General features: G+C 40.0%; 1 protein-coding gene across 1 annotated transcript in view; it reads left to right on the top strand.

The window, feature by feature from the left end:
- The window catches only part of celsr3 (cadherin, EGF LAG seven-pass G-type receptor 3), a gene marked incomplete at its 5' end in the record, with an annotated part of 95,015 nt that overhangs the window by 53,928 nt on the left and 25,703 nt on the right, over positions 1-15,384 (top strand). Inside the window, 7 exons of the mRNA XM_079673636.1 lie at positions 3,656-3,797; positions 5,392-5,512; positions 7,042-7,225; positions 8,103-8,204; positions 8,300-8,394; positions 8,852-9,061; positions 14,881-15,079. Of these exons, the coding sequence (XP_079529762.1) occupies positions 3,656-3,797; positions 5,392-5,512; positions 7,042-7,225; positions 8,103-8,204; positions 8,300-8,394; positions 8,852-9,061; positions 14,881-15,079 (1,053 nt within the window). The remainder of the gene's footprint in view (positions 1-3,655; positions 3,798-5,391; positions 5,513-7,041; positions 7,226-8,102; positions 8,205-8,299; positions 8,395-8,851; positions 9,062-14,880; positions 15,080-15,384) is intronic.

Below are 15,384 nucleotides of genomic sequence, written 5' to 3'. Positions count from 1 at the left end.
ACATTAAAGCAGACCTCACATATGTTTGTCAGCTCCAGAGGGACGAATGCAGACCTCAACAAGCCGCTCACACACTTCCTTCACACATCAATCTATAGGGACGTCCTTCTATTCAATGCTGGTAAATGAAAAAGCAGCCTGAAAGCAGAAGTCGATGCTGAGGGAGGAGGGGGGGGGGGGGGGGGGGGATTGTATGTGTGAGACAGAGATTTCCTTGGTGAAAGAGTCAGTGTGATCAGTGCGCCGAATGTAATGCCTTGTTTTAAACAAATGACATTGTTGTTTTCTATTTCTTGATGTGAGTATTTTATCTTGGAGCAACTGAGCTTCAGTCAGACTTCAATCTATGAAATCGTTTTTGCATTTTCTGGCACATTTTAATGTATACCAGTTTTACAATAATATGACTCATTCCTCTGTGCCAGTTTGAATGTGTGAATATCTTCTTTTGTAATGTTCCTTCCTTACATTTGCGCCTCAACGTGACAGATGACAGACCGTAATAACGAAGGACAGAGAGATAGGACTGTGAAATACAACAACGTTTCCAAGGCTGGAATTGAAACCCTGAGACACTTTGGTTATTAAGCTTCCTGTAACGAAAGAAATAGAAACCAGATTAAATAAGAATACAAATCAATTAACCACAATGGATACAAAATAATTCAAATACCATTGATTATAATTTTTTTTAATATATTTTATTTCCATTCCATAATGTCTTATAATGCCCCTTGGTTAAATCATATTTTAATTTATGAATACAGGTACATTAAAGACTAAATAATACAGCAATTATTTTATTTTCTAACGAAAAGCTAGTCTGGGTGAGAGGCCTTCTTTATTTGTGCTAAATACCCTCCGAAGTGTGTCTGAAGCACTCGGCTTTAGTCACCAGATTAAAGAGGTGTGTTATGTGCTCGCCTGTATTACCACATAAGAGGCTGGTGTGTGTGTGTGTGTGTGTGTGTGTGTGTGTGTGTGTGTGTGTGTGTGTGTGTGTGTGTGTGTGTGTGTGTGTGTGTGTGGTGTGTGTGTGTGTGTGTGTGTGTGTGTGTGTGTGTGTGTGTGTGTGTGTGTGTGTGTGTGTGTGTGTGTGTGTGTGTGTGTGTGTGTGTGTGTGTGTGTGTGTGTGTGTGTGTGTGTGTGTGTGTGTGTGTGTGTGTGTGTGTGTGTGTGTGTGTGTGTGTGTGGATTGCATTGAAGTGTGACGGCTTCGTTCATCGTGCTGTTTAGGCGCACACTGAAGTGTATTGTGGGAAAGTGGCTGGTGGAAGTGAGCTATCTGCGCTTTAACGTAGGAAAATTCCTCCACTATTACCGCGAGAGGCGTTTCAACTTTTTCTCCAACGACGCCATATTTTTCTAATGAGTTTATCTTTAGCTCAGGATACATGTCAGTATAATTGGTTTTTGATTATTTGATTTATTAGGTCAATTTAGTTTATAAATTGTTTGAAAATAGTACATTTCCTGGCCAAAGATGACATCTTCAAATAGTTTTGTGTCCAACCAACTGTCCAAATCCCAAATATATCCACAAACATATAAGAACAATTTGAACTGAACCAGAACATGTGTTTGCCTTTTTGCGTGTGTTACTGCACAGTTAGTACTGGTCCAGAGGATTGATTACCATCAAGCCCAATGGCTGCACCAGCTGAAGGCCACCACATACTTCATCTGACTGCCTCAGTTGCCCTTTTAAGGGCATTAACAAGCATCATTTATTGTCATTATGCAGCAAAGGGTTCCACAACAAAATGCAGTTGTGGCTTAATCCATTGTGCCATACTCGAGAAACATGACGAAAGAAAATATATAAAAAGTGCATTCCTGAATGCATGCTTTAAATATTAAACAGGAGGAATGTTAACAAGGTAAAACAATGGGGAATTTCTTAGAGGATCTTTAAAACCAAAGTCAACAACTGTAAAACATTGTCCACTGAAGTTTGAGTCGACCACCTCTCGTCTCACCGGAGTCCTGCTCTCTGTCCTGCAGCCACCCCACATCACGTCGTCAGCTTGATGCAGGAAGCCAAGAGTGGAACCACTGTCCTGTCACTGGGTCAGCCTGAGTCTCAATCTTCTGCGACCTAACACCAGCCAGGAGCAGGCTGGTTGGTGGAATAGCCTTTTAGGTCATAGCTGGGGTAGCTTAGCTCCCCCTCAACGCTTCCCCTCTCCTCCAGTGGTGATCGGCTCAAGGCCTGCTGCTCTTAATCCAATCACCTCGCTTCCTTCTCGACGTGGATGGGTTTTCCTCTTCTACAGGCAAAGTGCTGCAGCCCAAAAATGAAGTGAAGTTCATTAGAGTTATCACGTGCTTTATCTACACGAGCTTCTTTCAGAATAGCAGCTTTACATGCGTATATTGCTGCAGAAAACCTCTTTTATGTGTATTGACACACTATTCTACATTATTCTCACCATTTGGGGCATTATTTGTAATCCTCAACTTTTGTTTGTGGTTACATTTTTGAAATATCTATCTTTTTATATATTTCTTTTCTAGAGCAATAGTGATGCTTTTCTTTGAGATGCAGTGGTGCTTTGTGTTTCAGTGAATGGCAGCACTGTAATGCACAGTTGTGGCACAGCTGGAGTGTGTCGGGAGAGTGGCGTTTTCGTTTTTGAAATCGCTGTTTGATGTTTGAGATGTGTACTTGTAACATGACAGATAATTTTTTCTGGTACGTGAATGGAAAATTGAGCGGCGTTCTGCATAATTAAATTGCAATGTATGTTGTGTTGTGCTCTTTGTTCATGATTGTAAATGTGAGGGATCTTTTCACAGACATTATTTTGAATTCCTGTGCCTTTGTTTGATCATTTTGAGTTTTTGAGATTTTGATTATTTAAGAATATTTAATGCAGTATTTCATAAAGCCTAAATTGGTTGAAGACTTAAATATCAAACAGATGTACTTCTCTGATATTATGATACAGTAGAGTTAAAGCTATCACAAATTGACTTCTATTTATATTATGTTCCTTTTCTCTCTAACCAAAAACAACCTTTACTAAACGTAGGTTCTTTTAGGGTCTTAAACCCCGATACCAGCACAACATATCCGTTCTCTGGTGTAAAAGTCTTGACATTTTTTTGTACAACCCTCCTCCTTTATGACCTCTGAACACATACATTGATAAAGATTTCACATTTTGCTACAGGATTTGATTTGTAGATTTGATTTGATTTTGATCTGTATTTTTGAAAATGATTTTTTTGTTTTTATCTTTTTTTTTAGCATATTGTTTATTGTTTATTATATTATAACTTAGTACTTTTTTAGCATATTGTTGTGTTGTTTGTTTATTATATTATAACTTAGTACTTTTTTTAACACATTTAAGATATGCAACACTAAGCTGTCTTTCCTGCTGTAACGCTGCAAATTTCCCCTCTGTGGGACTAATAAAGGTATTCTGATTCTCATTCTGATTTGACGGATTCTAAAACACTGTGTATTTCCAGCTAATGTAATCCATGTAGAAAATCATACATTTGGTCTAGTTATATACAGTATAACTATATTAAGAAGGAAATAGGCATGCATTTTTTGCTAGGTAGTGTCTGTGTATGACTTGAAGTGTGTCAATGGTTGTGAAAGTAATCCTCTCCCCTCCTCCTATCCCTCTCTCTCCCCCAGGTTACTATGGGAGAGGCTGCACTGACGCCTGCCATCTGAATCCCTGCGAAAACGAGGCGAAGTGCCACAGGAAGCCCAGCTCCTCCCACGGATACACCTGTGACTGTGGAGACAACCATTATGGACAGTACTGCCAACATAGGTACACACACATAGACACACACACACACACACACACACACACACACACACACACACACACACACACACACACACACACACACACACACACACACACACACACAATTGACTTGACATTTGAACTCCAAATGCCAACACGGTCTAAAATTATTTGATGCGTGTGTGTGTCTCTGTACTTTAGTCCTGCCTTGTTCTCCCACATCTCTAGCGTTGCATGTAATCCACAGTGGAATGAGTGTGTACTTAATGTTACAATGCACACACCAACACACACTAAACGCACAGTGTGTGGAGCGAGCGTGACCCTGACCTCACCCCTTACTCCTTTCCTTCCTGCCCGTGAAACCTGCACAGCTTTAAGTTTATCTCATGATCTGTTCTCTGTGTGTGTCTCGTCTTTGATCCAGTTGGTGTGTGTTTTCCACAAAGACACACACTGTTCAGCCGCTGATGAAATATATGTCTGCTCTCTTTAAATTTCCCTTGATGTGCCTCCTTCTCTCTTTTCCCTAGCTGCTGTAATTTGCCCTCTTTCTTCTCGAATGAAGACACTAAATAAAGTCTGGCTCATTAATCAACTTCTTACTAACTCAATTGAATCACATTTATCAATTAGTCATTCAAAAGAAAGACGATAATGTTAATAATGTATTAATCGTACTTTTTACATTTCTGAGCTTGTTCATTTTCAACATTCACATTTTTATTTTCACTTCTGGTCAATCAAAATAAAACCCTTGAAAATATCACTTTTTGCTGTACTTTCAAGACATAACAATAAAAATGGATGTACAGCCCTGCCGTGTACATAATGAACACACATAATCTTAACTGATAGTTTGTAGGAAATACATATTCATCAAAGCAAAGTCAGCAAAGCTTCTCTCCCAGTTACGATTAGCCAAAGCGCTTGGCTCTGCTTGTGTTGGTTTTGCCTTATGAGCTCTTAAAGCAGCCAAAATACACAGCAGGGAGAGACGCTTCATTTGATAAAGACATTTTGTCCGGAGATTAATCAAAAAAACTCAGGAGGAGAAATATTCTATTCTTATATCCCATTAAGATCAGGGATATCTGGATTACCTCTTCTAAAGTCCCCGTAAGGAACAATAAAGAATCGCACAGAAGAATCTGCACATACTGTGAAGAGCATTCATCTCCTCAGTGATCCACAGTGAGAGAGCAGAAGCAGAGCACATTAACTCAGATGTGAGCAAAGCTAAGTGAACTATAAACCAGACAGGTATTCAATCTGAATGAATAGATACAGGTATTTTTGCTTAAATGTAATGACGGTCTATAACTGAAAGCTGAATTATTTGTTATTCTTTAAACTTTTTTTCCTCTCTAGCTTCTTCCTGCACCTTTCACTATCAATACCTTCTCTCAGTGTGACCCCTCTCTTTGTTTCCCCCACCTCTCCTTTTCTCACCAACTGTGTTTCTCTTTCTTTTCTTTGTGTCAAGCTCATCAGTTGATTTATTGGTTAGAAATCCGAGGGTTCCTTTGATGAGCAAATCAGAGTGTTGGACATGCTCGGCAGCCCCTTTGCTCTGTTTTTCCTTACTGAATCCTGGTCTTACTCGTGTGTGCAGGATCGATCACCAGTGTCCCAGGGGGTGGTGGGGGTCTCCCACCTGCGGGCCGTGTCACTGTGACGCCAACAAAGGCTTCGACCCCGACTGCAACAAGACCAGCGGACTCTGTCACTGCAAGGTAACCACACACGTGAAAATCCGACATCTGTGAATAGAACCGTTATTTTTGCTCTAAAAATGAATGTTCTTTTTCTATTAAATATAGATGTTTTTTATTTACTGGATATATTCATCATACGTCCCAACTGTTGTACGGTAGCTGTTCAAAGCTCTATTGAGTGTTTACAGACCTGCTGCTATGACGTTTCACATCATGGCATTCATACTAATACTGTCAGGATTAGAAGGACTTAAGTGGTGTAACTCTCACTTTGGTTTATCCCAGACAGAGTAATCATCTCGCAGTGTGTCGGTCCGACAGACTAAGCCAGACATATAAAATAATTCAACCATGATACAGTGATCATCCCTACACATCTATACTTCTGCTTTGTTTGACATGTGTATGTATATATGTTTGTGTGTAGCTAGCATTTTAACCCTGTTTTATCCATTCCCTAATCTGATTTTTTGACCCTAATCTTTAATCTCTGATTTTGCCCTTGAACAACGTACTTAACCAGATGTTGCCCTTTGCTCCTTGTTCTTAGTTCTATAAAGAACCGTGCTTTGAAATAAAGGCTTTTTTACAGCTTTTGATACTCACAATATAGAAACACTTGTATTCAAGCATCACAGTGATTTTAATAAGTGTGTATTGCCCTTCAGTTCAAGAAAACATATTTTGTTTTCAAGATAATCAAGTGCATCTTAATATTTGTAATTGTGCTGAGCGCACGTTTGCAATTAACACTGTGGACCCTTTAAAGGTGTTATTCTTGTTGAAACCGTTTTTTTAAATTGTATTATTATTATGTTTGGGGATTTGACTCTTTAGTGCCCTGTCCATGATTAAGACGATAAAACAAGAACAAATTGCTTATAAAATGCAACACAACGCTGCTACAGGCTGATTGTTTGGTAATTACAACTCTCCTTAAAGATCCACTTCAGACATGTTCGAAGACATTTAAGAATACCCTGAAACGCTACTCTGATCATTTGGGCCTGATATGGGGTTTCATTAATTAGTTGGAAATAATTCAAATGACATATAAACACAGAGAATCCTTTTTACCGTCAGCAGATGAATGTAGAAGCATATATATATATATATTATTATTAATAATTGTTTTCCCTCAGTTTGGCAAACTAAACAGTTAACCTCTTTCCTGTATCTCTGGCTCTCTTCACATCACGCATGAACTGTTGCTCTTGTAGTCACGTCCCTGTCACAGCCCTATCCTCTGTGTTATTGTAAATCCTGGGATGATGTAATCACTGGCACTGTTCTTGGCAGCATGACATTTACATTTGTCTGATTGAGTTTGATCACTGTGCCTAATTATGCATTCCCTGTGTGTGTGTGTGTGTGTGTGTGTGTGTGTGTGTGTGTGTGTGTGTGTGTGTGTGTGTGTGTGTGTGTGTGTGTGTGTGTGTGTGTGTGTGTGTGTGTGTGTGTGTGTGTGTGTGTGTGTGTGTGTGTGTGTGTGTGTGTGTGTGTGTGTGTGTGTGTGTGTGTGTGTGTGTGTGTGTGTGTGTGTTCAGGAGTTTCACTACCGTGCGCGAGGCTCTGACACCTGCCTGCCATGTGACTGCTACCCGGTGGGTTCCTTCTCACGGTCATGTGACCCAGAGACAGGCCAGTGCCAGTGCAGGCCCGGCGTGATTGGTCGCCAGTGCAACGCATGTGACAGCCCCTTCGCTGAGGTCACAACGACAGGATGTGATGGTGAGGAGGTTTATATCTTCTGTTTCAGACATGTTAAATGACTCTGTTTTACCCAACAAATAATAACAAGTAATGTATCTATTTTTTGGTCCATGTGCTCAGCATCACATCTGAGACATACAGTATCTGTCGATTGGGGAAAAGAACTGTGAAATTGTTTTTCAGCCAACTGCTTATACACTTTTACTAATTCGCTAAGTATGTGTCACTATCTTAAAGGTACTATGAAGTTCATTGACAAAAATAACCAAAGGATTGAACCAGAAATCTGCTGTTTAACAATAGTTTGCAAAGCCGGCTTAAGTCTTTTAGTTTTGTCAGTGTGGCTCTCCAAAAATAGCCAAAACAATTTGATACTTCTTTGTTTCTTTAGTATAATATTCCCTTGGCATGTAAGACCAAAAACGATATCGTGTGAGAGACGATGTATGATTTCCAAGAAGGATTTTAAACCAGTCTTTATGCAGAGTAAATCCTTCATGGAGTTTAACCGAAATTAATATTATTACAGTCTATAATAGGATATCAGTTTCTTCTTTTATTCTGGCTTTCAATATGCTTTTGTTTTGTCCAAACTTTAGTTCATGCCTGAAATCACAAAAGAACTGTTGATTATATTAATTTTCTTTCTACCTAGCCCCCGATAATTGTTTGGATCTTTTCTTCTGTGCAGTTTCTTCACTCTCCACATTCCATTTTGTAATTACTTTCTTTAATTTATAGCTGGTATTTCATTCTCATTTTTTATTATTTTCTTCCCTGCGAGTCAAATTAAAAACATTTCCACATATTTAATGGCTTTTTGTTATGTTATTAAAAGTTCATTGAACTGATAAGAATGATTTAAAATATTTGTTCTTCCTCTTTCTCTCTGCAGTTATTTACGACGGTTGTCCAAAGACCATCACTCAGGGGATCTGGTGGCCTCGGACCAAATTCAACCTGCCGGCCGCAGTGCCCTGCCCCAAAGGCTCTGTCGGTCAGTACACACTAATGCATTTAAACACTTAGATATGCATATACTCACATGCAACCTTGTGTAAGTTCTGGTCTTTGTGTTTTGCCCCCTCACAGGTGCAGCTATCAGACACTGTGATGCGGAGAGAGGATGGCTGGAGCCGGACCTTTACAACTGCACCTCTCCTCCATTTGTGGAGCTCAATGCTGCTGTATGTGGAGTAATTACACTACTAATAATTATACTTATACAATTAAACAACTGTCTTAATGGGTCCTAAAATGTCCGTGACATTTTCACGTGACCGTGAAAAGTGCAGAATTCTGGCCTAATCTAAGATGTAGCTGAAAGATAAATGCAATCCATTTGGACTTTCTGTATATTATCTTATGGATCTCCAAAATGTTTTTGGTGGCAGGATGCACAGAAAGGGGCACACTTTAAGTCAGATCAGACCTGGGATAGAGGTGGATAAGAGACTTGCTCTAGTACTTGTATTGGGTTGGTTAGATATTTTATATGTGTAAGCTACTTCATGAACTACGATGCTTGTTGACAATCCGTACCGTTGCTGTTCATATTTATATCTTCATATTCATTTCCAGTCAATGTTAAATACATTTAAAGAGTGGATGTATTAACTGTTTTGTTCGTGTCTGCATGTTCAGCTTGATTCTCTGGAGCGTAACGAGACGGAGCTGAACACCATCATGGAGAAGAAACTGGCTCACCAGCTCCGTGACGTCACAGAGGCAACCACCCGACTCTACGGCAACGACTTGCAGATCGCCGAGCGGCTGCTGTCCCGCCTCCTGACCTTTGAGACCCAACAGACCGGCTTCGGACTCACCGCTACTCAGGACGCACATTTTAATGAAGTAAGAAAAGGAACATGATTCAATTATCAATTTCACTGCGTTTCCTTTCTCCCTGTGAGTCACTCTGACATTTGTTCATACGTCTCTGTAAGAGTGAGGGCAGTGGTGAAGCTACGTTTCTTGCTGTAGCATATGGTGGAATATATGGAGTATTTGCCATTAACAAGGGATGTAATTGGCATTTATGATTCACCTCGCTGTTGAAATCCGATAAACAATACCGAAAAGCAGCATTGTCAGGAGGCACACATTCATTGAATAATGATTTTAAACCATAGCAAACTCTTCTTAAAGGTCACATTTGAAGTTGTATTGACGTGTTGGTAATTAAACATTTTCCTATTCAAGCCACAAATATTGATGAGAGGTACATTTACAGTATCTTTAAAGTGCATCAAATGTCCAAGTTATGAAACATGACAGGCAAGATGGTGATTGTGAATCCAATACTCTGTGAAGTTGATTTCAATGCATGGAAATCCTAGCTTGTTATGAACTCCTCCCTGCCGCTCTATCCGCTCTGTTTGAACAGACTTACCTGGCATTGTTAACAAAGACAAGTGTACAGTAACAACTAGCTAATCTGCACACTTTAATACTTGATAGAATTTTGGGGTTTGATATTCTACTATCACAAATGTAATGATTTATAGGTTATTTAGGTTATTCTAAGGACTATACCAGATTTCCACTATATACAATATACTGCTACCAGCAACAACAGTCTGCCAGAAGACATGCTGTTATTTAAAACTGCAGATATGATTGATATCGTGTACAGATGCTTTGACGAGTTCTTCAGCATGATGTCTTTTTTTTCTGATATGGGAGGTAATGTTGCTATGGCGATGCAGTGACAGTAGCTCATGAAATACTGCAACATGTCATTTTCCCAAATTAACTGACAGCGTCTCATTTCACCTGATACGGCCGCTTCAGCTGAGGATCATTTTAGCGTGTCAGCGTTTTGACATAAAGGTGCCAACAGAGATCTCCGTATCATTTTGCTATAAATATTTAGCGTACACATCAACTTTAGCTGACAACAAATGAGATGTCCATGCATCACAAGTGAGTGGCTGGCAATATTAAGTAAACCCCCCCCCCAATCTCACATGGTTTCAATTTATTGCCTCGTGTGTCAGTAGTTGACACATTGCACATCGCTATGGAAACAGTAAAGTAAAATTGACATGCTGACAACACTGTAAACATTTTCATTAAGAGGGAGAATTTAATTTCAAATCGTGGGGAAAATGTAATTAATCAAATGTTTCTTTCTGTCTTTCAAACACACATTGTTACACTTTGCTACAGTACCCATCTACAGTAGTAGTAATAAAAGTAATAGTAGAATTATTAGAAGTCATGGTAAAGTATTAGCTTGATTGCGTTTCCAGCTCTGGATGTACAGTAACATCATGAGCATCAATCAATGCAATACGTAGCTAAACAGCAAAACATTCTCAGTTATATCATGATAAAAGTAAGCGTTCAGTTACGTATTGATATTTTTCCTTGGTTTTGTGGTACATATCGCCTTTATATTTTAGTTTGTATGTCGGCATTTCCATTGAATAGAATCTTTGTTATTTCCCTGGAGGCTCAGTTGTATACCACTTTCTTGTTCTCTATAAATCCGATTTCTATAAGCTTTTTTTGCCAGGTAAACAGGGCCTCTGTGTACCCAAGGCACAGCATGGCACACGTGTCTGGAACAGAATATCCCATTTGGTTTTTATAGTTGCATTGACATTTTTCCAGAAATGCTTGAGTTCTGTGCAGCTCCAGACACACAGAGCCTCCAACAATGGTGGCTCTGATCTTCTTATAAAGAACATTGTTAAAGTCTTTCCATAGTTGTTACTTACAGTATTACATTGTGTAATACACGTATTATGCCATTCTGTTTGAAATGCATCACTGATATCAATTGTTTTTTTATTCAAGATTTTTTACTTTCTCTTCTCTCTTAAAGTCCTTATCTTGCGTAATTTACTGTAGCTGAAAGATCATAGAACTGTTTCAAAATGCATTAACTTGTTGGGTCTTATTCCAGTAACACGTGATATAGATCGAATATCGTTTCCTATTTGCTGTAAATCACTTGTTAATATCGGGAAAATGGGTCAAATTCAGAGGTATCCAGAAAAGTCTGGATTCAAACTTGCCGCTGCTTGGTGCTGTGTCGTGACGTCACGTGTGGTTCCGCGAATCCTGGTGAGTTCAGCCCGTCCCAGCATCACACAGTGTAGCATTGCTGGTATAGCCGCATGTCAACTTTGTGTATCAGTGTTTATCTCCGAGTTTGTCTTGTTTTTTCCGGATCATGGTGAAGAGGTGTGTCGTTGGCGGGTGTAGCAACACCAATCGGGATGGTTTTACCGTTCATTTGTTCCCGAAAGAGAAGGTTTTACGGGAGAAATGGGAGCGATTTGTGCGATCCGGACGGCAGCAGGGAGCCAGACAGCGGCAGCCGGGAACCACACGTGACGTCACGAAATGGCCTGCTTCCAGAAGCAAAGTTTTTTTATTGGACCTAATATTTTTCCTTTTTTTACATATTATTCAGTATGAAATAAAGAAACATACATTGACTATCTGTTGCATACACCCCCCAGAAATCAACTGCCAAAAAAAGTTTTTAATGTAAGATAAGGACTTTAAGGCTGAGGTCTTTGTACAGTATTTCTATGAGAAGTATAGTGTTGAATAGTAATCTCAGACTACCTGACATCGTCATTTATTTACCTTTATCTGAAGAATAAGTTCCAGCACGTTTATGCAGAGAGAGGTGATTCATATTCAGCCGGGGCCATTGAGGGCAGTTTAAAGGCATTTCGTTGGCTCTCCAATTTTTCTACACTTGAGCCAGGGGAGCATGCTAACAGGAAATATTTCTCCACCTGATGACAACTACAGTATAACGCAGAGCTGAAATTATTCATACAGTCATTGTTGGGGCTAAGAGCAGGTTGCTATAGAAACTGAGTAGGTGTGTTAGTATCATCTCTGTCGTTTTGTAATTAAATTAAAACATTTTAGTTAATATAGTTAAGCTTTTGTAAAAATACTTAAATTTGAACACTAATACACAACAATCTGTGTATTAGGGGGCATTTTAAAATATTTCCAGCGTTAAAAGATCCAGTGACCTTCACTCTGTTTATGTTGTGGTTCTATATAAGCAATACAAGCTCCTTGCAGTTGATGGCATAAGGTCTGGTTGTCACATTGTTTCTACTGTGCTGTACATTCACTGACTTAAAGCAAGAGCGCATCTTTTCCTCTGAGGTGAACAATGAAATAAAAAGCACTCCCATTTCTCTGATTTAATACACACTTGTTGCACACTGGCTGCCGTTATCTCACTGTGAATAAAAGAGAAGGGATGCCATCCCATACAGTATATCTTTACTCCCTATTATTACAAACAGCATCTGTCAGAGCCTGACTCGTTAAATAAAGTCTAAATGATGACTAATTATTTATAAACACTCATTCCTAATCGATCTTAAATGAACATGAGTACTTGGTTGGTGAACTCGAGAGCATCAGAGCCTCACGCCTAGTACAGTGTATTGCTGCTTGTGATCAATACATTGGCTAACAAGTAGAGTTGCTATAGCAACACAGCAGCAGCATTAACATCATGCTGTAGTGAGTGAAATGAAAACCTTTTCCTGCCTGACATCTGACTTTACTCTTTCCCCTGACAGTAAATCAGAAATATGGTCATTAGGGTTTAACATTTGGAGTGTTTCTCTAAAGCAATATAAGCAGCCTTATGATGCCACACTTGTACAGTCATGATTTATACTGTATATTCAGTTTGCAGTTCCTAGAAAACAGAACCTGAACTCGCCTCATTGTAACCTGTACCTCGGGCTGTAAAACGTGCTGCCCACATATCATCATCCTGAGTTAATGAGGCGGCTCTGGTTTACCCTGGCACCGCTGGAGTGGAGCGGCAGGCAGCCCATATATTCTCACCCATAAAAAATAGATATCATATATCTGGTAATACTTTACACGTCACGTTAAGCGGCAGCCTTTAGGCCAGACAAACAGGTAATGTAGAACACAGTTACTATAGTAACCCAGCGGTGGTAGCGGAGCCCCGTGGCTGCAGGAGAAACAAAGGAAGGGAGGCAAGAGGAGTCTTCACATGGGGAACCTGGCGATGAGATGAGGAAGAAATCTCTCTGTCAAGCTGTGATCCGATCTATCCGGAGAGTACCACACCTCCAGATAGGGCTCACGTCTCATCAAGTACACGGCAAAAATATGCCAAATTTGTTTTATAATGAGGCAGAGAAAATCACATATCATGTGAATGAAATATTCATCAAACATCTGTCATTCGGACGCCATTGTACCGCCCAACTGGTTGGTAATGTATTTCTCATAGTGGGAATCTACAACAATGAAGGGTCAGAAGAGATGGGAATGTTATTAATAAAGAAATACAATTTAAGAAATCGAATGTGATTTAAAAATGGTTTGGTTCAAAATGTGACATGTTTTTTAGAGCTATGTTGTAACCGGTGCCATGCTGCCTCCCAGTCTCCCTGTGTGCCCTGCTTCTCCTCAGCCTGTAATCCTCTCATCTGCTGCAGCTCTGTGCTTCTGTATTGTTTTTCAAACTCTATATTTCGGTAGATAAAAACAGGCAATCCGAGCTCTTGCCCAGTATACAAACTGACAGGGTGTGGAGCTTAAGATCCTATATTACATTTCTATTGAGGAAAGTCCTATTTTCAATCTGAATAATATAATTTAAGTTAATGCTTTTTCTCAACTCTTCATGATTATGAACAGAAACTGGACTGCAAATGTCATTACCTATTTGCTATCACTACTTCAGTCAAATCATGATGCGCAAGACTTTTTGCAGGAATTTCTCCACAAACTTCCTGTTACAGAAATACTCCAATACCTTCAACAATCACTCTCCTTGCTCATCTCCTTCCAATCACAACTATCAATGTGTTTTCCAGGCCACCTTTCTCTCTTTTTCTTCCATCTCTGAGCCAACGTTAACCTTCTTTTTATAGCTATATGTTTTATATTTTCCTTCTCATTGCCACTTCCTTACCCACAGTCCTTGTTCCTGACTCTTCCTACAATCCACTACGTCGTTCCTATAATACAGTCTATATTGTGTTCCTTGTTGGTCTGAGGGTTTTCTCGTGTATTTCTTCTCCCCAGAGCCTCATGTGAGACTGCAGTGCTTTATTGGGTCTGGCGCAGTCAGACTGCAAAGAATCACATGAAGCATTTCCCTCTCTTTCTCTCTCTCCCTTGATCTTTGAGATGACTCTTTTGTTTGTTCAGAACATTTTGAAAAGCTGTGCAGTCTAGACTATATATAACCAGTTTATGAAATGAAACGGGGACGATGCGCCTTAATGGCACCATCACTGTGGTAAAACGGAGCTATAATTGGGGTCAGGACGTGTTTGGATTTTAGGTTTTGTGTGCACATTCTTTGCCCATGATCCTTGCTCGATAATGAACCTTACATCAGATTGTTATGTCCTCGACCAGAAACGGATTCAAACTCAAGTTACTCCCTCTATTCAGCTTTATTGTCTGCATCCTTTGGGTAGTATTAGCTGGTTTCTGCAAAGAAAATCCCCTTTCTTCATATCTACTATCTCCATTTTCCCCTTCTGATCCAACATCTTGATATGTATACTTTTTGGATCTTATATATTATTGTTGTCTCTTTATCTGCTGAAAAACATATCTCCACTACCTACTCTTGTGCATTTCCTTTCTCCTATCACTAAACATTCCTCCTCCCTCTGATACAGAACCTGGTGCGAGGCTGCAGTGTTCTGTTGGGTCCTGGTACCTCGGGGCTGTGGCGGGCTCTCGCTCAGAGTCAGAATCACATCCCAGGGGGCGGCCCGGCGGAGCTGACGGAGCTGCTGGAGCAGTACACCCAGAACCTGGCCCAGAACATGAAGCTCACCTACCTCAACCCTGTGGCGCTGGTTGCTCCAAACATCGGTGAGTTCAGAATGACTCCACACACAGCCAGAGCCTCAAGACATAATACAAAAGATCATCTCTAACCAGCGCCGCTAAAAGAGGCTAAGACAGTAATAAAATCGTAATCTTTACAGACGATCTGCAGTGCTTTTCTTAGAATACTGTAAATCACTGCTGTGAAATCAGCAAGAATGACTCATTATAAAGCGGGAGATGAACAGCGCTAATGCAAATTACGATGGCACAGGCAGAGCGCTGGCAGCAGTACAGAGAGATGGATTTCACACTCCCTCTCTCACACACACACACACACACACACACAC

Source organism: Notothenia rossii (assembly GCF_949606895.1).
Source record: "Notothenia rossii genome assembly, chromosome: 4".
Taxonomy (NCBI): Eukaryota; Metazoa; Chordata; class Actinopteri; order Perciformes; family Nototheniidae; genus Notothenia; species Notothenia rossii.
The sequence above is the reverse complement of the archived record's forward strand: the minus strand, read 5'-3'. Positions and strand labels throughout refer to the sequence as shown.